Source organism: Euleptes europaea, chromosome 5 (genome assembly GCF_029931775.1).
Source record: "Euleptes europaea isolate rEulEur1 chromosome 5, rEulEur1.hap1, whole genome shotgun sequence".
Lineage (NCBI taxonomy): Eukaryota > Metazoa > Chordata > Lepidosauria > Squamata > Sphaerodactylidae > Euleptes > Euleptes europaea.
Window position 1 is genome coordinate 64,321,862 of NC_079316.1, and position 26,008 is coordinate 64,347,869.

General features: G+C 44.1%; 1 protein-coding gene across 1 annotated transcript in view; it reads right to left on the minus strand.

The window, feature by feature from the left end:
* Positions 1–24,459, minus strand: part of HSPA12A (heat shock protein family A (Hsp70) member 12A) — a 64,545-nt gene extending 40,086 nt beyond the window's left edge. The window contains exons 1-3 of the mRNA XM_056849737.1: positions 24,428–24,459; positions 5,309–5,394; positions 3,102–3,226 (exon numbers count right to left, since the gene is read on the minus strand). Of these exons, the coding sequence (XP_056705715.1) occupies positions 3,102–3,226; positions 5,309–5,394; positions 24,428–24,455 (239 nt within the window). The 5' untranslated portion in view covers positions 24,456–24,459. The remainder of the gene's footprint in view (positions 1–3,101; positions 3,227–5,308; positions 5,395–24,427) is intronic.
* Positions 24,460–26,008: the final 1,549 nt, after the last annotated feature.

The following is a 26,008-nucleotide window of genomic DNA, read 5'->3' on the forward strand; positions in this document are numbered from 1 at the left end:
AGTAAGCACCATTCTCCCGCGGCCAATCGGTGGCCAAGCAGGGTCTTCTTCTGGCCAATCAGTCGCGATTGAGCACGTGAGCCCAGCTGCAGCGCGGCCCCAGGGAGAGAAAGAGAGAGTATCTGTTTGTGTGAGAGAGAAATCCCCGTGGGGTGGTGGTGCGTGTGCACATTCGCTCCTTTCCGTGGGTGCAGGGGGCACATTTTTGGGGTTAGAGGTCTCAAACTTTCAGGGTAGCTTGAGGGGACGCTCTTGCAAGAACCCTCAAGTTTTGTAAAGATTGGGTCAGGGGGTCCCGAGATATGGGCCCCGAAAGGGGTCCCCCCCTAATGTGCATTTTTATTCCAGTTACAGCACACATTCGAGCCATTCCATGGCTGCAGGGGGCGCATTTTTGGGGGTACAGCCCCCAAACTTTCAGCGTAGCTTCAGAGGAGTCTTCTTGTAAGAACCCCCAAGTTTTGTAAAGGTGGGATCGGGGGGGCGAAATATGGGGTCCCCCCTTTTCCTATTGGGATGAATGGGATCAGCTGATCCTGTGTGAATCTCGAGAGCGGCAAATCCATGGCAAAACCTTCCATGCTTAAATGGAATTGTATTGGATTACCCACTCCTCCCAGTCCCTCCTGATGGAACAGAAGACATCCACAGTAAGACCCCTTTTGGGGCTTTAATCTATAATTTTTTTCCGTATGTATGGGGGGGGGGGAAGCAGAGTCTGTGGGGGGGCAGTTTCTGTGGGGGGGGAGCCAAAGGAGGCTTTCGCCCGTTCTGCCGAGGGGTGTGTGACCACTCACCTCTGCGTAAAAGCCGTTTTTAATGGCTTTTTTCGGCCGAATTTTTCCCCGAACTCGGAACTTGGCGCCGAATTCCACGGATCCGAATCGGAAGAGTTCGGACTTCGGCATTCCCCGAATTAAAACAGGCCAAATTTTGCCGAATCTGAATTTTAGTTTTTTTTCTCAACAGCCCTACTCTGGTGTACAAAGTCTGGTTCCCTATAAATTGCCGAGCAAGAGATATAATGAGAGAGAAGCCACAGCTGCGAGGACTCTGATTTTCTGTCTCTTTCCACTCTCTGCAGGACCAACTACTGGTGGTGAAGCTGAAGGGAGATTTTCAGCCTCAATTAGAAACACCACATGCCTCCCTTCCCCCCCTTTTTTTTTTTTGCTGCGGGACACTTGTTGCCCAGGGCTCTGTGTTCCCAACTGCTGCTACAGCAGAATAGCTGGGCAATGGAACAAACTGTCCGGGGAAGTTGTACAAATCTTCTCTTGAGGTTTTTTAGGAGACTGAATGTGCATCTGTCAGAAATGGTTTAGGTCTAGCAAATTGGGCTTGTGCAGTGGACTGGATTACATGACCCAAGAAATCCCCTCTAGCTCTATGATTTTGGCTGGCCCACAATTTCTGGTTTGCCCGTTATCAGGGCACAGAAAGCTCAACATTTGTATGTTTAAGCCAGTTCATTGGATCTGTTGAGGTTTCTGGGGGTGTAGTAATACTAACAAGCAAGAAACTAAACTTTTTTTAAAAAAAGGTCGTCAGAAAACTAAGCATCTAGTAATGATCAGTATAAAGGGGGAGAGGAAGTGGATGGTTTTGAAATCTTAAAAGAACAAGGATATAGCTCTGACAAGTTTAGGTTAATGTAAACATTCTCAAGAATTGTGCAGATAGAAGTTACATTTCCTGTGCTTAATGATTTGCAATTTATCATTCAAACAACTCTAATTCTGTAAATACTGTTGTCTATAAAATACCCTCTGCACTGCTGATTGTCACAAGGATTGTAATTTATAGCCCTGCTTCGGTTGCCCCTGCCATCAGAGGCTGGACAGGTGGCAACCTAAGAAAGGGCTTTCTTTTACATGGCTCAAAATTTTTGGCACTCCATCCCCAGGGAGATTCACCTATCTCCCTCTATCGATGGCTTCCACCAGTGGGTGAAAACTTTTTTGTTTGTTTGGCATACCCCCAGCAATGGTTATTGGCCCTCCTTCCTGGTTCTGGTTTTTGTTGATGAATTTTTATTGAATTATTTTATAATTTTAAATGTTCTTTTTAATTGTTCAAGTGTTTTATTGTCTTTATGTTCATCACCTTGGTGACCTTGGGTGGAAAGGCAGCATTAAAAAAGTTTTAAATAAAGAAATAAATAACTGTGCTTTACCTTTTAATAAACATATGAAAGTTGAAATGGTGCCTGTAGGATTGCCAGCCCTGCCTTGGCAAATGCTGGGAGATTTTAAGCGCAGTACCTGGGGAAGGTGGAGTTTGGGAGGATGTGATGTCATTCCCTGATGACAATCTAGGAATTTCCCCAAATTTTTATGGTCAAGACCACAAAGACATAGGGAAATTCCTAGAGTATCACTGTGGAGGCCTATGCTCCTCAAATTCTTGTGGGCCAGTAATTTTTTTCAAGTTTTTCAAGTTTTATTTCAATACACTAAACCAACATAAACATAAAACATGAACATTCGTATTCATATACTTTGTATGAAGCTTACTATTTAAAGTTACATTTTTTGAGTTACATTACTCTTAATTTTCAATATATCTTAGTATCTAATAACATATTTATTGTGAAACATACATTACTTAACTCTTTCTTCTTCTGTTTTGATTTAACTTTATTCTTAATTTCCAACTATATAATTTAAAAAGGCATTCCATTTTTCTGGAAATTCTGAAACTAGACTATTATGTATAAAGGATGTTTGAAAGGCAGGCATCTTTGGGGGGCCTTTGGAGTTTGCTATTTTATTTTTGGTTTTAACTGAAAATGTTCTTCACTATTACTGTAAACTACTTTGAACCACAAGGAAAGGTAGGATATAAATGTTTGAATAAATTTTGAAAAATTTAAAATCAAATTCTCTCTGTGTCACTCACCCCATGGCCCTTGAAGGTTAACTCAGATAACCAGATCCAGTCACTGATATTGCATTGTCTCCAGCAACCACTGCTAAAAACTTGATGAATTTTGCACAAAAATCTTTGACTCACGGTTTAGAAATTATTACAGTGCTACTAACTGTGAAGTTAAAGACACCTTAATCACATGCGCGTAAGCCTGTGCCGGTGCCCTGTACCTCATGACGTGAATGCATTCTGGTTCCTTGGCGAAGCTGTAAGCGTAGCCACTGGAAGTTGTCCCAAAATCAACAGCCACAACAACAAGAAATGATTGTTCCTCCGCATCATTCGCATCCGAATCCTTCTGTTAAAATAATAGAAGTAAAACATTGACGTTATGTCACACAGGAGATGTAAAATTTACTGGTGAATTTACACAAAAGCGCTTCACTATTAATCAACACTAGAGTAATGAACTCTCGGCAGTTCCTGAACGTCACCAGGACTTGCATGTTAACAGGGATGGGAACACAATACTGATATTTAATTCATATTTAATTCATGATTTTGATGCTAATTCAGATGAGTGAAAACACCACTCAAATTCTTTTCTTGTAACTTCTGTGATCTGCTTTCTTCAATCACTAATATTCCAGAAAAAGTGGACAGTTTTTGAAACGTCTTTTGTGTCAAATACTGATTGCATTACAGAACGTCAGGTAATCAGCATGTAACCGTAGTTTCATTAGCATGAGTTCTAGCTCTGTGAAGTTACACGTCAGTAAACTTTAGCTTGTCAATAAGACCAAATTTTTAAATCAACATACTTTTATCTTTTTAAAATGGTACCATATGGTCAGATAAACTAACTTATCTCCTTTCTCCCAAACCAGGATCTGGAGTCAGGAGTGGAAAAGAGGCAGGCTGAAGCATCACATTCCCCGCCCCCCAATCCTGAATGTAGCTTCTGGCTTCTTTGTGGTTGTGCCAGGCTGGGGAGGGAAAGAGGCTTCAGAAGTTTATCGTGGTAATGTTCAATGAGAAGGCCTGTACTAGGAAAAGCAGTCCTGTTCCTCCTGGCTTTGCCTGAAACAATGGCCTTAATAATAGTAGATTGTATGTTCAAAGGCCATATACCTCTGATTACCAGGTGCTGAGTACAAACTACAGGGAACTGCTATTACCATCAATCCCAGTGTAAAATATAGCCCTCAGCATTGCAGGATCGGTTTGCAGCAAAATAAGCTGTTACAGGTAAAATAATTTATATACTGGGTTCCCTTCCCACACCTTGGTCCACAACAGAATTCCTCATTAAGTTCAAGACTATCTTCACATTTAATCAATGAGGGAAAAAATCCAGTTTAGAACTCTGATCTAAAACTTCATCAGAGCACAAATGTGTAGGATTCCAAAACATTCCTCATGCTAAAGCACAACAGGCACTAATAACAGAAGAAAGAGCAGATTTCAAAGAGCCATCTGTAGAATGAGCTTCCATGGGCAACAGTAACATCACAAACATTTGCCATCTCCTATACCAAGCTCAAGGCACTCTACTGCTTTGCCACTGTCAAAACCACGCAAAATGTCCCTGTGGCACATAAACCCTGACAGTCTGAATTTGTGTAGGCTTAGAACATTCTTGTAATGCAAAGAAATCACTCAGTCAAGTACATTGCTACATTAGTCTGTTAGCGCTCTCCACCCTTTGACATAGCAAAGATCAATGCTGACACACACTTCTATGTCCTCAGCTCCTGGGCAGAATCTAAAAAGTTATCTTCTAGAAGTTCACCTCTGTAGCAATCTCTTCCTTTGCTTGGGACCAGGGAGGTTCGCCTGAAAGAACTAACCTATAAATTTTAGTCATTCTGACAAAAGAGAGCACTGCAAAGAAGGTTCCAGTAAAGTTTATTTATTTATGATAATATTTTATAACCCACCTTTCACACCATCTGGCAGTGGCTCAAGGCAGCTTCCAAATGCACACATGCCATTCAAAAATATTAAAACATTATAAATACAAGAAGCCCCAAAGACAGAAAAAATACTCCCAATTAATCTCCAATGCATGCACTCAACATTGCTTCAAATTATCCTAAAAAAAAAAAAAAAGTATTTACAATGCCTCTGAAACCATGCAAAACTGGGAATCCTCCTAAATTCCTCTGGGAAACTGTTCAAAAGAACAGGTGCCACAACCAAGAACAAGTTTGCTAGAGCTGGTCTAACGGACTTCAAGAATGGGACAACCAAGAGAGCCCTGAGAGGATCTGAGCTGGCACATGTCCTCACACTGGGACATATGGTCCTTCAGCAATCTATACAGCAAATCAAACCAAACAGCCACAGAAGTCCTCTGATCATCTGTAGAATTAACTCTTCTCCATGGACAGGGGAAAAATAATAAAACCAGTCATGTATAGGCTGTACTACTCACCGCAATATGTGATGGAGATAATGGTGTTATTCCAGGGTCTCCCAGACTCCTGGCTGGAGAAGCATAGGCAGCTGTTGGAACTCCATCTGAAAGAAAATAGAAGGTTTTTTTTATCACTTGAATATTCCACAGGGAAAAAAATAGGTTAAAAAGAAAGGGTCATTGTGACCCACATGCAGCAGCAATAAAGATAAGAAGTTGCACACTATTAAACTCTGTTATGAACTAAAAATGACATATAAACTTGGTGATAAAATGTTTTTCTTATGATATACACAGTGTGTGTGTTAAGTGCCGTCAAGTCGCTTCCAACTCATGGTGACCCTGTGAATCAATGTCCTCCAAAATACCCTATCTTTGACAGCCTTGCTCAGATCTTGCAAGTTGAGGGCTGTGGCTTCCTTTATGGAGTCAATCCATCTGTTGTTGGGTCTTCCTCTTTTCCTGCTGCCCTCAACTTTTCCTAGCATGATTGTCTTTTCCAGTGACTCTTGTCTTCCCATAGTGTGACCAAAATACGATAGCCTCAGTTTAGTCATTTTAGCTTCTAGGGTCAGTTCAGGCTTGATTTGATCTATAACCCACTGATAGATAGATCTATAACCTAGGGCTGTTGATTCGGTTTGGCCCGAACTGAAAATCAGCCGAATTTCCCTTGATTCGGTGGTTTTTAGTTCGGGACGAACTGAACTCAAAAATGGAGGGCAACCGGGGGGCCGAATTCAGCGAGTTCGGGAGTTCGCGAATAAATCCGGCCAATTCGGGGCTGTCAGTAAGCAGCATAACCTTCAGTAAGCAGCATTCTCCTCCCCCGGCCAATCGGTGGCCAAGCTGGGTCTTCTTCTAGCCAATCAGTCAGGATTGAGTACTGGAGGAATCAGTTGATGTGCGGCCCCGCCGGGGAAAGAGAGAGAGAGGGAAATCCTTGTGTGTGTGTGCGGGGGTGCTTGTGCACATTCTCTCCTTTCCGTGGCTGCGGGGGGGGGCGCATTTTTTGGGGTACAGACCCCAAACATTCAGGGGATATTCAGACAAGCCTTCTTAAGAGACCACCCAAGTTTTGTAAACATTGGGTCAGGGGGTCCCGAGATATGGGCTCCCCCCTTTTTCTTTCCATGGCTGCAGGGGGCGCATTTTTGGGTGTGCCGACCCCAAACTTTCAGCGAAGCATCAGACAAGGCTTCTTAAGAGACCCCCCAAGTTTTGTAAACATTGGGTCAGGGGGTCCCGAGATATGGGCTCCACCCCTTTTTCCTCTCCCCCTTTTCTATTTCCGTGGCTGCAGGGGGCACTTTTTTGGGGGTGCAGCCCCCAAACTTTTATCATAGCTTCAGACAATCCTTCTTAAGAGACCACCCAAGTTTTGTAAAGATGGGTTCAGTGGGGGCAGAAATATCGGCTCCCCCCTTTTCTCTTTCTGTGGCTGCAGGGGGCGCATTTTTGGGTGTGCCGACCCCAAACTTTGAGCGGAGTTTCAGACAAGTGTTCTTAAGAGACCACCAAAGTTTTGTGAACATTGGGTCAGGGGGTCCCGAGATATGGGCTTTCCCCTTTCCCCTATTGGGATGAATGGATCAGCCGATCCTGTGTGCATCTTCTCCAGAGCAAAACGTCCCGTGCCTAATTGGAATCATCTTGGATTACAAGTCCTCCCCAGCCCCTCCTGATGGAACAGAAGACAGCCACAGTAAGACCCCTTTGGGGGCTTTAATCTATAATTTTTCTCCTGTGTATGTGTGTGTGTGTGGGGGAAAGCAGAGTCTGTGTGTGTGTGTGGGGAGGGAGCAGTTTCTGTGGGTGGGGGGGAAGCCAAAGGGGGCTTTCGTTGGTTCTGCCTGGGGTGTGTGTTCCCCCTCGAGTCTCTCGCTCCCTGGTTTGAGGGGGGAGGTTTCAGTTGTGTGTCTTCTGGTTTTCCCTGTTGCAAAGGTGTTGTTTTACAAGGTTGTGTTGATTTGCAGTTGCTTTGCAAACTTGTCAGCTGTTGTCGGGGCTGGGAGCTTTGTGCATGGGCGGCAAGCTCTGCTGAGAGATGCACATTAAGGGTGGGGGGACCCCTTTCAGGGCCCAAATCTCAGCCCCCCCTGACCCAATCTTTACAAAACTTGGGGAGTCTTTCAATAAACGTCCTTTGAAGCACCGCTGAAAGTTTGGAACCTCTAACCCCAAAAATGCCCCCCCAGAGCCGCGGAAAGGCGTGATTGTGTTTTTAATGGCTTTATTCGGCCAAATTTTTTTCCCAAACTTTGAATTCCCACCGAATTGAATGGATCCAAGGGGGGGAGTCCGGACTTCGGCATATCCCGAATCTAAACGGGCCGAATTTGGCCGAATCCGAACTATACTGAATTTTTTTTAATTCAACAGCCCTACTATAACCCACTGATACAGTAACTGGAGTAAATTCATTTTGACTGGCACTAAAAGGCAGATAGTATATGCCAATGAGTCACAAAGCGAAAGGCAAATGGTAGCCGAGATGCAAGCCCTTGAGTCTTTCCAATGCAAATCTTGACCAGATATGTAGAGGGGGCACTCATCTACCTTCCTCAATGCAATGCCAAGAAAAGATGTGCCCAAGCTATTGTGTAAATGTATTTGTGAAAACATGCAGTCTTCTATCTTCTGCAGGATTTTTTCTTAATGTACTTCCCTAAGAGATGGCAAAGCCCACCTCAAAAAAAATTTCCCTTTGTCAGTGCCTGAGGGACCTGGAAAATCTGCTTTGTTCCATATATGGGCATGTGGTTCAGTGCTTTTAAGCAGACACGTATAGAAAAGAAAGGACATATGTTGTGTAGGGCATGGGGTGGCTGAATCCATTACACTGTGATTCTTCCAAGCAGAATATGGGAGCGGTGTACAAATGCTACATTGCTTTTAGCAACAAGATGAACTGAATCAGCCATTACAGTTATAAAAGCCCTGAACTCAGAAAGTAACTGTTGTCCCGACAGCAAGACACTGGGAACAGCTTCTCTTCTCCCAGAATTGTTGTCTGTAATGCAGAACTGGAGTTAGGGTTGCCAGGTCCCTCTTTGTCACAGGTGGGAGGTTTGGGGGGCGGAGCCTGAGGAGGGTGTGGCTTGGGGAGGGGAGGGACTTTAATGCCATAGAGTCCCATTGCCAAAGCGGCCATTTTCTCCAGGTGAACTGATTTCTATGGGCTGGAGATCTCCAGCTAGCCACTGGAGGTTGGCAACCCTAACTGGAGTCCTGCTTGCTGACATTGGGGACTGAGGAGTTCTTGATCTCCAACTTCTTACTCAGGGTGTCCTGAAAAGCTCCTTGGTACTTCTGAGTTGTTACGTTCTTATATGTACAAGCTCAATCCTTTCAACTGATTTTTCAGTTGACCTAAATTCCAACTAGCTGGTGACTGTACAGATTTACATTATTATCTGAAATGTCTCCCAAATTTATTCAAGCCCAGCTCAGATACTAAATCTGGCATGACAAACCTTAAACTAAATTACTGCCTCTTAGACCCCATGAGAATTTGCTATGCTCAGTATTCTAATATGATTTATTACTAGCAAGCTGATGATTTCATTCCTACACCTACACTTCCTCTCAAATGACTTATAAAAAAACAAAAACAAATAAAACCTCCTTCTTAATAATGCCAATATATTGTTGCAGCTTGTTTAAAGGCTTGTAGCGACAAATTGAGCATTTTCTATTCATAAAATGTTGAGTTTTTAATAGTTCCAACAATATGTACACACTATTTGTGGTTTCTTCACAGAAAATTGATGTACAAAATCTCAACTGCATCAGTGAAAAAATGATCACTCTTTCCCAGCTGAGGGAGAATAAGTTGGCTATTGCCAGTAGGGTTGCCAGCCTCCGGGTAGTAGCTGGAGATCTCCTACTATTACAACTGATCTCCAGCCGGCAGAGATCAGTTCACCTGGAGAAAATGGCCGCTTTGGCAATTGGACTCTATGGCATTGAAGTCCCTCCCCTCCCCAAACTCTGCCCTCCTCAGGCTCTGCCCCAAAAATCTCCCGCCGGTAGTGAAGAGGGACCTGGCAACCCTAATTGCCAGGAACAGCAGGCTATCAGATTAATCCTCTATAATCAATATGAAAATCTTTCAGCAGTCTTGTTCAATAATAGCTCAATAATGTTAGGACTGCACTGGTTTTAGAACCTCTCACTTCCTCATGTTCTTCTCCATGCTTGGCTATCACAGTTTGAGAGGATATAAAAGGTTAAATGCAGTCCAGTGTCTGCTCTTCGTTGCTCTCATTATAAAAACCATTTCTCAGATTTACAAATCCCAATGTTAAAAAAAATGACCTTCATGTGTCCATTACTATTTTCCAGAATATCTTCTGAGAAGGAAGTACTGTATATACCCGTGTATAAGCCGACCCGCGTATAAGCCGAGGTGCCTAATTTCTCCCCCAAAATGGGGAAAAATTAGGGACCCGCGTATAAGCTGAGGGTCAGCTTATAACCCCTCCTCCCCCCAGCAGGCTTACCTTACATCCAGGTGCGCAGGCAGGTGGTGGTGCCCTCCCCCCCCCGCAGCCCAGGAGGCCCCACAGGCCGCTCCTAGGCCGCTCCAGGCCGGCAAAGGTGGGGGCCCCCCGCGGCCCAGGAGCCCCCCCCCAGGGTGCTCCTGGCCGGGGGGAGCCGCGCGTGCCCGGCGGGGGCGGCGGCACGGCCTCCAGCGGCCGCAGGAGGCCCTCACAGGCTGGTCCTGGCTGGGGGGAGCCACATGGGCCCGGCGGCGATGGCGGCGGCAAGTTCCCCCCTCCCTCCTCTACCGTATTGACCCACGTATAAGCCGAGGCCAGCTTTTTCAGCCCTTTTTTTGGGCTGAAAAACTTGGCTTATACGCGAGTATATACGGTAACTGATTTTGGATTGCTAGAGACAATTCAATAGAATGCATTCTAGTTTAGCTCAATATAGCTAATATAGCATCTTTTCTTAGGTTTCCGTGGATACCATAGTACAGCACTGACATATCCTATAATCAAAACTGTAGGGGGTACTGTTTAAAGCTCACAGCAGTGTCATGAAGGAACAGCTAGACTCTAGAAATAACATACCATAACTGATTTTTCTTTCCATTCTCTATTTTCATCTCATCATCCATACTACAGTAAAATATGAGACTGGGTTCTTAGTGTTCACTTGGTGGTTCTTACCTAGATCCCACAATGGTAAGACAGATCTTAGCCTCCAGCAAAATGCCATCACTACTACTTATTTATATAGTATTCTTCATCTGTAGAGCTTTCTAGCCTTTATTATATTGGCCCTCCAGTTTGTAACACCAGCTCTGTATTCCTCAGGGGAACGGAGACTAATAAACCTGATCTGTCTAAAGCCATACAGTGGGTTTAAGATGCACATTGGTTTCTGGATCACAACAGCATTATGGAAACATTCTTGTCAGAATCCTCCATTTTTCTGCTGTAATGGCATGATATTAGTTCTACCCTTCTATCTATGAGAGAGACATTTTTCCTGTCCGACAAGAAGCCAATATAAAACTTGTTCTAAATACAGGAATCACTGATTGTTCTGGTAATGATGAGTTCTCTCAGATTTGATACATGCACCTTCTATGATTTCACTTCCTATTTTTCTTTCAACTCTAACTATTAAACTATCTGTTACATAGTACTGGGACATTGTCAAGGTGCATGCGTATTACCAATTTACTGGAACACCATTTAGCTTATTTTCCTTCATTCCTACGACCTACATGTATTCATCCAACACATCTCTGGAAATGACAGAAAGATGGGCAGAAAATATCAGGTTATCATTTTCAGGAACATATCATTATTTTTTTAAAAAAGAAATAAACCTTTCAAGTTAAAAAAGAGTTACAGCTCTCATGGCCAATTTACAGGGGCCCACCGAGAGTGGCTTGGCTTACATGCCAACTATTATTGTGTTCATCACCACTATTCTCCCTCTTGTGTAGAGGGTTAGGGGAAAGGCAGAATCTTTTCTCACTTACACAGAGGTATGGACAAGATAAAGAAATAGCAAGAGAGACCTTCTATTCTCTACCTGCACTGCAAATAAGGCAAGACCTCTCTTCTTCAAAAGTCCTCTGGTAACTGCCAGAGAGATTTGGAGAGAGGAGATTTCTGTTGTTTCCAAAAGGGCATGGAAATAGTTAAGAAACACCAGGTCTCTCCTGCTGCTCAGAAAAAGACTTTCCTGCTGTTTGCCATCTCCAAACTCAGGACAAAAAGAGCTCTGAGGAGACTTCCGCTAGGGCAGCTGAGCGAAGCACTCGTCTCCCCGGGGGCTTCCGGAGGGGGAACCAAGAAACGTCTTAAATAGGGGTGTTAACGAGCCCCTCCCGATTCCTAAATAGTGGAATGGGTATCAGGAAATCTCCTGCAGCCGATGAAGAGTGGTTTGACTCCTGAACTCTCTGAGTTTTACGACTTCGGAGATTCAGCAGTAGTCCCGCCAGCTTGAGGAGTAATAAATCGCCACAGACGTCTCTTTGGAATTTAGGCTTTGACCTCCCCTATCTATTACCATCTAGCAACTATACAGAAGCAAGAATACCTACTCTCCTAAAATCTGAGTAAGTTTAAAAGAACTCTTTTGTTTTACCTGGATCTGGAAATCCCAGGAGACTGTTAAATACATCAGTCAAATTCGTATCTCCCCACTCAATGTTTAAATGACTCTTTAAAAACAAGAAAAGATCTGATAACCCGGCAGGGATCTTATCAACTTGATCAGTGGGAAGACATAACAACTAAGATTTTTGAAAGACGCTTCAGTTGCCAATCAGGAATCACTATGTATAAAGGGGAGGGAGGAGTGGAAACCCCCCCCGAAGAGTAGTCTTTCTAACTAAACAAAGCCTTTCTGCCACGTCCTTCCCGGAAACAATCTATCATCGTGAGAGAGTCGGAGAACTTGGAATCAGAAGTGTGGTATTAGTGTGTAACTGGCAAATATTTCCCAAGTTCCTGACCACAAAGAAGATGGAAGGTCTACGACCCTGATTCCTGCAGCACCTCCTTGTTATTTACTACATTGGAATCTGCCTGGATCTTATTAACTGAGTTTCAACAGAAATTTTCAGAAGTAGCAACCATGGAATATCTGATTACACATATGGAACAACTCTCTGCTTTGATGAACAATTCATTTCAACTCATTAATCAAAAACTGGACATCATCTTAGACGATCTTAAAGACATAAAAACCCAAACTATCACAATAAGATCAGAGGAGATACTAGAGGGCCCTCTAGCTGACAAGAGAGATGAAGAACAGAAGACCCCTGCAAAGGAAACGAGGAATTACAATAAACAATCTGCAATCGCCCATCTGACAACAATGGATTTGAACGTGAGTGATTTCGACTTCTGTCCCCTGAATCTGCTTGATGAACTTTTCAACACCTGCTTGGAGGATTTAATGAGTAGAAACATTGGGGCTGTCAGGACCTTTTTCTTTGGATTTGGGATGGAAGATATTGCAACATGGATTTACTATGGAAATTATCTATCTGCAGAGGAGACTTTACCAACAATCTCCAAGGATGCTCTTCGACGATTACTGCTAATGTGGAAAAGAAAGAAATGCTGGAAATTCCGGACAAAGGGACTAATTTAAAAGAGTCTAGCATCTCTTCTGGATAAGATAAAAAAGGAACTGGTTAAAAGGATTGGTTATAATGGAAATAGAACTATATATGATATCAATTTACTAAAAAAACAATATGTATTAAATGAGCGTTAGGGAGAAATGGAGGACTTACAAAATAATTAATTTTTAATGGAAATAATCAAATGCTTTTTATTATGCTAATCCATTTATTATTGTCGAAGGCTTTCATGGTCAGAGTTCACTGGTTCTTGTAGGTTATCCAGGCTGTGTAACCGTGGTCTTGGTATTTTCTTTCCTGACGTTTCGCCAGCAGCTGTGGCAGGCATCTTCAGAGGAGTAACACTGACACTGTCCTTCAGTGTTACTCCTCTGAAGATGCCTGCCACAGCTGCTGGCGAAACGTCAGGAAAGAAAATACCAAGACCACGGTTACACAGCCCAGATAACCTACAAGAACCATTTATTATTAGTGAGATTTATTATTTCTCTTCTTCTTCCTTTTATTTTTATTTCCTTTTTTCTTTTTTCTTTCCTTTATATGATATTACTAACTATTAATCTTTTCTTTTTTCCTTGAAAAATACAAATGTCAAAGACACCAATAAATATTAACAATAGTATTCGGATTAGAATTTTGTGCAAAAGAGATTACTAATTTATCACAAGATGAAGGGAGGTGTAGGGGAAGTCAAAATTTTTGATTATATATAGATTTTTGTTAACAATGTTACTCATTTGTCTTTACTTTATATTCTTTATGTTATTGTTAAACTATGTGATTAATAATTTTGGAAAAATAATAAAAAATTTATTGGTCACTGTTGCCTGACAAGGAAGTAACCAGGATGCATTGGCTCATGCATATTTTCCCCACAAGCAATGAAGTGAGGAGCAGCTGGTGGTGATATATGGAGAAGTTAACAGACAGACTGATGTACACAACTGACATGCCAGAAACTCACGACTTGCAGGACCAAAAAAAGCTACATACAACGTAAGGCAGACCTTAAGGGAGGAAAACAGAAGGGTCCATGGGCCATGCACTGAGTATGGATATGATATGTTAATTTGGGGATGGTTGTTTGGAACCTAGAAAACAAAAGGAAGGGGGAAAGATACAGGGCACATTACATTATGAAATGGGCTAAGCCTTGGGAATCATTGCTATGACTCTGGAAGCTTGTCTCTCAATTCTCTCAATGAGACTGGTGCCAAATAAGAGAGAATGTGGTAGACCTAAAGGAAAAATGGAGCACTCCTTTCAACATATCTAATCTTTTGGGGGGGGGGCAATCAATGTACCCTTTCATTCATGCTGATATTCACAAAGATGTCTGCAAATGGGGTTGGGGGGTCAGAAGATGGGAGCAAATTTAGAAGGGGCAAAATACTCAGAAGAGTGTGTGTGAGAGTACATCTAGAAAAAAGAAACTTCTCTTTTCTTTAAACGAATATATCACAAACTGCTGTTGAATTTAACTCCCTTGATTTAATTTTGTTTTCTGTGTATCATTAAATTCTGCCTTCCTCCAAATATTACAGCAGTGTCTGCATCATCAGAACTGCTGCATCATGAACCATGATACAGCAAATTGCCTGTGGTCAATTCATAATGAAGAACTCTCCTAGATACCATTTTGGAAAGTGAATGCGGTGAACAAATGCTCTTTGCCAAGAAGACCACAAGAATTACCTGATCCAAGGTAAGATTTTACCATGACATACTCTGATTGAATGAAATCCTCAGTGGAATTCCCATATGTTAAAATTGTTTAAAGCATTTTAGATGGGTGAGGGGAATATCAAGAGTTAAGGCTGGAACCCTATGCACCTGGAAACAGGCCCCACTAGGGTTGCCAACCTCCAGGTACTAGCTGGAGATCTCCTGCTATTACAACTGATTTCCAGCCAATAGAGATTAGTTCCCCTGGAGAAAATGGCTGCTTTGGCAATTGGACTCTATGGCACTGAAGTCCCTCCCCCCCCCTAAATCCTACCCTCCTCAGGCTCTGCCCCACAAATCTCCCACCGGAGGTGAAGAGGGACCTGGCAACCCTAGGCCCCACTAAGTATAATGACTTTTGAAAATAGCATGCATAAGATGACGCCACAAAAAAATTAAAATAATTCTTAACGTCTCTTGCAACTCCTCTCTTGGATTATAATAATCTTGGGACTGAAAAGAGTTCTCCATAGTGAGGGAACAAGCAGCCTTTTAGGGTGCCTTCATAGTACATCTCTTGAAGGAACAGAATATCATGGGATTCTCTGCATAGACCTGGGCAACTATACTATTGAAGGAAATGCAGCCTGTGGGGTGGGGGCTGCCACCATTAGGGTGCCCCTGCAGCAAACCATCCTGCCCCACTCACCCCCAACCCCTTCTGCTCCCAACAGCCCCAGAGCAGTCAAGGGCCTTCTCGGCTAACATCACTTTGATCTAGGGCGTCCCAACAAACGTGGACTTAGACTAGCACTACCCCCACACACTTGCAGCACCCTTCTACTGGTAGGGCACTGCCAAGCATAAGACTGAGCTCTTAGTTTTAAACAGGTAGATGGTCTAACACAGGGTAAATTCCCAATAAGCAGGCCAAAACTAACACACAAAGGAGCCAGCACAAAAACAATAAAGTCTTCCTAATGCACTGGTTCCTAACTTTACCTCATACCTAGCTCCTTGGACAGACAACACCCCACTTTGGGTGAGGGCTTATATAAACTTTGTCCAAGGTCCTCCCTCCTCCCTGATAACTAGCTTACCTTTTCCGTTCACTTCCACCCGACCCATGCCCAGGCTTGGAGAGTATCTGGGAAATGTAGGCCCAGAGGGAAAATTTAGAGCAAAATCCCAAGCCTTTGAGTGGTAGAGAGGCTGTTCCACTACCTGCCTTGGGCCTAGGAAGGGAAGGTAGCACATAAATCAGTGTCATAACGACCCAGATTTATGACACAGACATATTATCCAAGCCCAGAAGTTCCAACTCAGAGTTTTTCAAAAATTGTGGGACTGGACCCTACTATGGTTCCCCAAATGGTAATATTACATCTTGTCACACACTATTTTGTAGTTAGCTTCTAAGAGAACTTAATTACTTTCCTTGCTTCCACAATAGACAGAGATAGCATGTTGGGCTATACCCTCTTCATGTGTGGTTTGCCAGCTGTGGGTTGGGAAATACCTGGAGATTTTGGGGGTGGAGCCTGGGGAGGATGGGGTTTAGGGAGGGGAGGGACCTCAGAAGGTATAATGCCATATTGTCCACTGTCCAAAGCAGCCATTTTCTCCAAGGGAACTGATCTTGGTCATCTGGAGATAAACTGTAATAGCAGGAGATCTCCAGGCACCACCTGAAGGTAGCAACCCTATTCATGTGACTCTTTTCTTTCAACTGCAGAAGTAGCAAATTCAGTGATTAAAACTCTGAATATTTCTACTTACATAATATAAGATCCTCAAGTTTTGTTTTGAATTTCTGGTGATTATGTTGGAATAGCTGTCGTAGAGATATTCCTGTATTTAGCAGAGTGCTTCAAGCTTAGCATTCAGCAGAAGCATACCCATGCGTGCGTGAAAATAAAAGGAGCATCAGTCGTGTGCTCTAATCAAACTAAAGTACATTTATTGTTGAAATACACATTGGATAGGAAAGGACAAACAAGGGTCCCCTATCCTGATCTACCTTGCTAATTCTCTAGGTATAAAAGGGTATCTGTCTTCCACTCCATCTTGGGGTGGGAAGGCCTGGACGCGTGGAGCGCCCGGCTCTAGGTCTTGCTTGGATGATGGGCAAAGGGAAAGAGAGAGGGGGGGAAATTTCCCTGACAATACATCTCTAAACATCAAAGGGGACAGGAAATGAGGGTGAGGTGTAACTACAGATACCTCCTGAGTCCTGTCTATCTATCTGACTCTCTGTGGTCAGTCCCCCCTCTTAATGTGTAGGCAAGTGACACCGTTAGGAAGGGCAGATTTTCCAACAGATTATACAGCTCCTCATTTCATGTTCCTCAATTTCCTCTACCTTGTTTTGTGTTTCTATTTGTATGATTTTCCCTTCCTTTCTTAGGAACACATGGAACTGCCAGACCAAGACCAAGACAGCTCATCTAGCTCAGTATTCTCCACTGCCTGGCAGTGGCTCTCCATGGTCTCAGACAGAGTGGTGTCCTTTCTAATACCGGATACCTTAGGTTCTTCAGCAGGAGACATCAGGAACTGAACCCAGGACTTTCTGCAAGCATTGCATATGTTCTGCAAAATAGCTGTGGTGGTGAGAATTCTATGTAAAGAATATTAAAGCATTTTTAAAAAATAGACATGGGGGACAACTATTCAGATATAGACTGATTGAAGCCTTTTCCTTGTTTCTGCAAAGCAACTATTTGGGACAAACATATAAGACCAAAAGACTATATGGGAATTTAGCTTTGGTCTCCACTGTAGGCTAAAGGCCTGACAATCACTTGTGCAAACTACTTTTATTAGGGCAGGGGTTGTGGATCGGCAATAGAGCATCTACTTAGCATGAAGAAGGTCCCAGGTTAAAACCCCGGCACCTCCAATTAAAAGGCTCAAGTAGTAGGTGATATAAAGGACCTCTGCCTGAGACCCTGGAGAGCCACTGCCAGTATGAGTAGACAATATTGACTTTGATGCCCAAAAGGTTCTCTATCAGTATAAGGCAACTTCAAGCTGGAAAATGCTTTACAAGAGTCACTGTCCTTGTGCAGTTAATTCTCATGAACAGACAGCTGACACCAGACATATGGGACCAGAGCAGTTACAGAACCCAAACATTAACTGTGCAGAGAAGAAACTGGTCTACAACAAAAGGGTATCATTGCCAGATGTGGTCAGTTTAACACTATCAATTCCTAAATTGTTTCGTGGTACTAGAAGAGAGTTCCACTTTTTTAGCAACATTTGACTAAGTGCATGCCGTAGGACGAATTCTTGGTTAAGTGCCTACACACATATTTTGACAACGTAGAGTTGACGACACAATGAATGTAAAAATGATTATGGAAGCAAGTGATATGTAAGGAGTTTCCACAGAAGAAAGAAGTTCAGCAACAGCCAGCCAGTGCTCATAGAACAGTGACAGTATGAGGTTTCACCAAGACCCTGCTGTGCCCAAGGGTTTTGCAGTACAGTCTGCCTGATCCAACTATGAAGTCTTGCCCTGCACCAGTCAGGAAAGGTCCAAGTTTCATGTCTGCCTGAAGGCTGGGGGACCAGCAACCTGATATTCTGAACATGTACTGTTGAGCCCTTGCACAGAAAGCAGACTGTTCATTTGTGTCTTGTAACTGATACAACTGGCTGGCTTACCTCTCATGGTACAGATTTTTGTCCAACTTGAATCCTAGAGTGGTCATTTGTTTGTGCTTAACCTTTCAGTGTCACATATGTTTTGGGCCACAAAGCCCCAGCCCCTCTTCTTCTTTTTAAATTTAAGGGATGCTGCTTACGTATTTGCATTCTTTATTTAAAATTTAAAATGTTATTTAAAATTTAATAAATATAGTATTAGAAAGAAACTAATCCAGAAGCATCACATGACTATACTGTGTTTCAACCTTAGATCCTTCTTCATTAGAAGAAGAAGAGTTGGTTTTTATATGCCGATTTTCTCAACCACTTAAGGGAGACTCAAACCGGCTTACAATCACCTTCCCCTCCCCACAACAGACACCTTGTGAGGTAGGTAGGGCTGAGAGAGCTCAAACAGAGCTGTAACTTGCCCAAGGTCACCCAGCTGGCTTCATGTGTAGGAGTGGGCCGTCCAAATACTGGTACATCGCTATGCCTGATAAGAAGTACCAGTTATTATTTCACACTACCTCCCTGATTCCTCAGAATGCAGCATTCCAATTCTGGGCACGTCTCCCATAATGAAAAGTCATATATATGAAAATACACTTATAACAGTCTATTACTAGGTTGACACCTGCCACTTTGATCAGCAGAAGGGCCTATGGACTGAGGGGGCGTAACTCCCACACATCACAGGGGGCCTGGGCAGCATAAATCATATTTTCAAGTTTTAAAAAAGCATTATGTATGTGTGTGTGTGTGTGGGGGGGGTCCTCTACAAAGGCATTGAAAGAGGAAATGCTGCTACAGATGTGCACAGGATAAATTTTCTCCTGGTTTCCTCTTTGTAAAGTAGTTTAAATAACAATTTGAGAAGCTTGCAGAGATTCTGAAATGGTAACTCTTAGACATTTCAAAAGTATACATGGAACATGCAATGCACACCCCTCAGGATATCAGCCTGTACGTTTTGAGTTATGACATTTTACATCATGTTGATTTCCAGAATAACAGTAAGTCAGGCTGTTTAGTATTTTTACACCACCTGATCAGCAAATTATTTATTTACTAAATATATACACCATCTTTCTGTTACAGCACTAAAATCCATTTACAATTCAAAACAATCACTATGATATAATATATACAACATGAAATGGATGGGAAGCAAAGAGAAAAACAAGCAAGCTTGGGTATCATTAGATAATAATATAATGGTTGGATAATCACTAGGTGAAATGGTCACCAGTGCAGAGAGATAATGCCTCAGGGTTCTATCTGTTCCCCAATGCAATAAGGCTGAATGGCTACTAATGCAAATGGTTCTGGATGTGGAGAAGCCATATGGTTCCAGCCAGGCAAGTGGAGGGGGTCTTACTGCTTGATGTCTCCCACTCTAAGGTAGTTACATAACATGATACAAATCTGTACAACTTTCCTACTGCATCCAGAACTGTGCATATATACTTAGAAAAACTGGTTCACCCACAGTTTCCAAAGCAAAATGATGGCAAGATTTTTTTTGCTTTTGAACAAACTGTGAAAGAGAATCTATACCACTTGTACCTAAAATATAGCAAGAATATCAATAAAAGGAAAAAGAAGAGACTTGGCCAAATAATGGAATTTTCTTGTATTCAAAGAACTGATACCTTGTATGATAACTTTACTACAAATGAAGCAGCCTTGCTTCATGAAACGTTCCAGTTTATTTACTAGTCAAGATAATCCGAATAACTGAGGCTAACAAGCATAATCCTAAAGAGAGTTACTCCAGTCTACGCCCACTGAAATGAATGGGCTTAGACTGGAGCAATTTCTTTGGATTGCACTGTAAAGACAATATGTGGTGTGAAGTGAAGGGGGCCCATTCTGTTAGGTGACTCTTTGCAACACGAGAGGAAGGAGAGACTAGAGCAGCTACAATCTGCAGAAGTGGCAGCACACAACTTGCATCTCAGTACACATGAGGCAGCCTTTCCCCATCAGTAGGAGTTCTCCTCCTTTTGCAGAGTTCTTTCATAGAATCATAGAGTGGGAAGGGACCACCAGGGTCATCTAGCCCAACCCCCTGCACAATGCAGGAAATTCACAACTACCTCTCCACCACACCCCCAGTGACCCATACTCCATGCCCAGAAGATGGCCAAGGTGCCCTCCCTCTCATGATCTGCCTACTTTAAAGCAACAAAGTTCCTACTTTAAAGCAACAAATTTCCTTCAGGCCATTAACTGGTTCTTCTCTCCTACAAGGTTCTTCTCACCTGCTATGCTAAATCCTAGCCTGTGCTGGATGCTGCTACCCCTGGGGACTGCTGCAGCTTTGGTAAGTATTGTTGAGTTTCACTCCTCAAAGATGAGACCGATAGCATTTATACCCTCACATCACTTTCTAGTGTTCCTGGATCGGTCAGGTTGAACAGGTTTTCCTTGTTTCCCTGACTGTTTGTCTGCATGTTTAAAAAAAACACTGTATTTCAGCTAAACGATAGTCAGTATAACACACTGAGCATCTAAGCACACTGCTAGTCTGATAGCACTCTTAAACCAGCTGAGTTGCATTCTATGGGTTGGTATGAAGTTCCAGCACAGGGGTTTTGCTGTCTGGCTGAGACTGGAAGCACCGCAGTGCTGTTAGATCTGAAACCATAAAGATAATTAATACTCAGTGACTGCAGTGTTTTGCTGCTTCTCTTTGATTTAGGCAATTTCATCTTGGAAGCACAGTTTAATATGTAAGAGATTTCATCACCATTAACTTTTCAATATAAATGATTTTAGAAAGCAACATCACTTTAAAAAAAAACCCTATGCTGCTCACAGAGTCATAAGATAAACCAGATGTCAGCATTTCTTGTATGATAAAGAGGTACCCTACTGAATCTCATGCCCAGGTACCAAAGAAGCCACCCTACTTAGTTTCATTTTTGCATCCGTATTCACAAGACTCACTGATCATGTGGGGGGAAAAGCATCCATCATGTAACAGTTAAATAAACCCAGCTTTGCTTTGCTTCCCATTATTAGAAGTCTCTCTCTACAATGCTTTAAATATCTACTTCTTTTTTAAAAAGGCCACCTCAATTTGTTATTTGGGGAACAGATTTTAAAATCATGAAAAAAAAAAGAATTGGGAGAACAGGAAGCATCTGTCAGTGTGCGCACACATAAAAAACTGTTCTTTTAAGATTTATTTTTGCCACATTTCAAAATCAATGCCCTCTGTTTTCACTTCAGGCGCCCTGCATTCAAATGACTTTATTATGAGCCATTCACTTGCAGACTGCAGACTGATGTAGTAAGCCCTCAGCTGGTTAAGTCTCTCCCTGTCATACAAAGTCATGTAGACTGCATACATCAGACTCAAAGTTACAGGAGTTTCTTGAAGCCAATAGCACATTAGACACACCACACACCTGCAAGGTCATGCCAACCCACACTGTCTAGAGTATCAGAATTCAAAAGGCACCAGGTTATCTCAGTTATCTCCCCCACAAGAACCTTAGGATAATAGGACAGGGGCAGGAGGTATCTCACTCTCATGATTTTCCCATTTGAATATCCTCGCCTCATTCTATTCACAAATGTAGCAAAGTAAAAACAGTCAATAGGTATAACCCTTCAGGGTGGGGCACACATCCCAACCGATACAAGAGTGTGCACGCACATGGAAGTATGAGCTGGCCCTGAATAATGATGAAGTATTCCATTTTAATGGAATAATGAAGTGACAATGGGATTGTCACAATAACTAGGTGGAATAACTGGTTATTTTATTCAGTGTTAAAGGGGGGGGGGTCCTTTAAGATGAAATATCTATAGATCTATGTTGTCAAGGAGTGGTGTTCCCTCACAGAGACTCTTTATAACCCTCCACAGATAGGAAGATATAGTTTGTGCCCAAAGACACCCACTTTTAAAAAATTAAGGACATTAAGAATTGACCAAAACAGACGAAGGAGGTGAAGCAGAGAGATTTTTCAAGTCAGGTTTGCTTGGTACTTCTTGGTTTCTGGAGTCTACGTAGCTCCCTTACCTGCGAAACTGTCCAATTTGTTCCAACTCTGAAATGCGGAAACATTATCTGAGTTTGCCATGATGCTAAAGAGACCAGGGGACATTACCCCAAATCACTAACCGCTGAACAAACCACTTTCTCTGGAATCAGCTTCAGAAAGTGCCGTTCGCCATCATCTCAGACACTGGTAGCCCATTCTGGCTACCATCCCGAAAAAGAAAAGCCTCCTCCCCTCCTCCTCTGGAAAGCGGTCTGCAGGCAAGAAACGAGCCAGGCAAGGCCTCTGTGCTGGGTGGCCCTTGCTGTCCCTGATTCTGGGAAACCACCGCATTGCCAGCCCCAATGATCTCTGGCACAGAGCCCCGCCCAGCCGCAGAGCACACGCGGAGCATCTCCCTTCCTCCCGGCCTCGCCGGAGAGACCCGCCGCGGGGGGGGGGGAGGGAGGGGCGCCTAGGACTCCGCCGCATTGTTTCTCCCCCCGCCCCCCAAATCGGGATCCTATCGCCTGCCGCGTCTCCTCCTCCCGATCTGGTGCAGCCCTTCCCTTCCCCAGACAGCCCGCGACGGCCGGCCAGCGTTTGCTGGAGCAGGGTGGCGGCCAGCTCAACTCCCGGGGGCAGCGCTTGAAGAGGAACAGCGCAAAAGGCACCATGCCGAGCCCGGGGAAACTCCCCAGGAAATAGCCGGTGTCGGAGGGCAGGCGCTACGGGAGCTCGCCTACCCTGGCGTATGCCGTTGATGCACGGGGGGTTTTGCCTTGGATTTGCCGCTCTCTCGATGCACTTTTCCCCCACCCGAATCCACAAAACTCTGCACGGGGGGGGGGGCTTATTGTTGAGTTTGGAGAATCCGGATGGGGAGAATGGGCATCTAGAGAGCGGCACATCCAAAGCAAAACCTCCCGTGCGTCAATGGCTGTAGAGTCATAGGCTACTCAGGCTCCCAGGCCGTCGCAGGCCACCTTCCTTGGCTAGCAAACAGAACCATTCCAGTTAGTCCCCAGACGACTGATCATCATCCGGTTGACTTGTTTGGCCGCCCGCTGCTATTCAAAGTCCAGACAGATCCGCACAGGGGCCGTTTTACAAAGAACGAAGCTCCTGCCTCACATAAGCTTGTCATAGATCTGAAGTGAGCTGTGGCTCACGAAAGCTCACACCCTGCCAGAAATTTTGTTAGTCTTTAAGGTGCTACTGGACTCTTGCTCTTTTCCATAAGCTTGCCATATCCAAACTAACGCTGAAGCAAGTTCCATAACCGCTTCCCATCGTATTGGTAGATGCGCCATAACAAGCCACATTGATATTTGCCTGACTTCCTCCAATAATACATACACACTCCCCCACGTATTTATACACACACACACACATATACAGTAGTAGAAAAGGGCAAGAGTCCAGTAGCACCTTAAAGACTAACAAAAATATTTTCTGGTAGGGTATGAGCTTTCGTGAGCCACAGCTCACTTCTTCAGACACATATATACAGTTTAAATGGCGATTGGAATATATATATATATATATATATATATATATATATATATATATATATATATATATATATATATATATATATATATATATATATATATTTCCAATCGCCATTTAAACTGTATGCAGAATGACTCACCAATACACTCCGCATGAGCATACATGTTTATATATATGTATACATTTCTGCATGCATGGATGCATGCGTGAGGGCGCACTACAATATTTATACACCTTGTAGTATGTCTGTATCCCATCGTATTCATGTACAAGTGCGTCGAAACATGCCTTTCCCCCAAACACTCTAGTAATTGGTTATGTATACAACACCCACCCCTGCCTGTGCCTAGGTGCTGCCCGTACCTATCACTTAGTTTTTGTAATTCTGCAGATGCTCTGCCGGGTAGACAGACCCTGGCAAGGACTGGATTCATCCCTGGGGTATATCGTAATCGTCACCCTCTCCGCGAAACTGCAGCATCGACAACAGCAGCAGCCCCTGGCGCACAACGTCAACGGAGGGGATCGCAGACCCCCCCCCACCTTTGCACCCCCAACGAGCCGACCTCAGCAGGGCATTCCTAGGCAGGGCTCCTGCACTGCAGAGCGGTCTCTTCATCTTGGGCTGCCGCGCGCCCCCTCCTCCTCCTCCCCCCCCCCCACTGCCGGCACCGTTACCTGCCGTGACGCCTTCGGTCCCCGCCATGGCTCGATGCTTCAGCCCCGCGAGGCAGCCGGGAGGGGAAGGGGCGCTCCGCTCACTCTGCGGCCGGGGCCATCGGGCGGATGGGGGGGGGGGGTGCGGCAATCCTGCAGCCACAGCCTGCCTCTCCCCCAGCTCCGCCGCCTGGGCCGAGGCTCCGCTCCAGTCCTTCCTCTTTCCCCACCCACCGCCGGCTGTGCGAGCAGCCAAAGGGAAGGCGGCTTCGCGTTTGACCCGGGCGTCCGCGAGCCTTTCTTCCTTGCTGCAAGACGCCGGCTGCTCCGATTTCTGCAGCGCCCCTCCCCTTTGGAGGGGGCTGCCGGCCTCCCCCCACCCCCACCCCTCCCACGCAGTAGCACACAAGGGACTCGAAGCTGCAGTCCACAAAGGCAGGTTTACAACTAGGCCTCCAAGGAATAGTTTTGGGTGCCCAAACCATAATTCCTCATTTTTTATTTTTTATTTTAAAAGAGAGGTCTCTTAATTGTAAGGGTCGCTCCCTGGCTTTTGAAAAAGCGCAGCGAACAGGCTCTCCCTTAAGGCGTCTGTCCAGAAGGCATCCCATGTGAATGCCAGGGTGACTAGTGGGGCCTTCAAAAAAGCTTTGTGTGTGTGTGTAAAGCGCCGTCAAGTCGCAGCCGACTTATGGCGACCCCTTTTTGGGGTTTTCATGGCAAGAGACTAGCAGAGGTGGTTTGCCAGTGCCTTCCTCTGCACAGCAACCCTGGTATTTCTTGGTGGTCTCCCATCCAAATACGAACCAGAGCTGACCCTGCTTAGCTTCTGAGATCTGATGAGATCAGGCTAGCCTGGGCCATCCAGGTCAGGGCCAAAAAAGCTTAATGCACAAATAAACCAGACAATGTGTAAGAGCATCACAAGTGCATTTGAGCTATTGGAGGATACTCTCATGGGGCAGGCGTCTGGTTGGTTCAAAGCAAAATCCAAAACAGAATATCTTTTATTTAAAAAGGTAAACCTCCCCTGTGCAAGCACCGGGGTCATTCCTGACCCATGGGGTGACGTCACATCCCGATGTTTACTAGGCAGACTTTGTTTTACAGGGTGGTTTGCCAGTGCCTTAGTTCCCCAGTCATCTTCCCTTTACCCCCAGCAAGCTGGGTACTCATTTTATTGACCTAGGAAGGATGGAAGGCTGAGTCAACCTTGAGCCGGCTACCTGAAACCACTTCCGTCGGGATCAAACTCAGGTTGTGAGCAGAGCTTGGACTGCAGTACTGCAGCTTAGGACCAACGAAATGGCACAAAATAGTGTGGAGGTTTTCCAGTTCTCCGGAACTCCTCATCAGGGTGGATTTTTAAAGGGGAGGAGAAAAACATTGGATGTTTCAGGCCATGACCTTCAGGCCTTGTCTGGCCACCACTCTTATGTACACCTTGGATGAGAGAAATATAGACTTGTCATCGTTGTGGGTGTGCCAGAGAGAATAGTGGTGATGTTGTACTTAATGTTTAAACAGAAACTGGCAATGTGCAGGGCTGCATAAAGTTATGCACACCACGGGAGTGCTCAGTGTTGAAGGAATTAAAGCAAT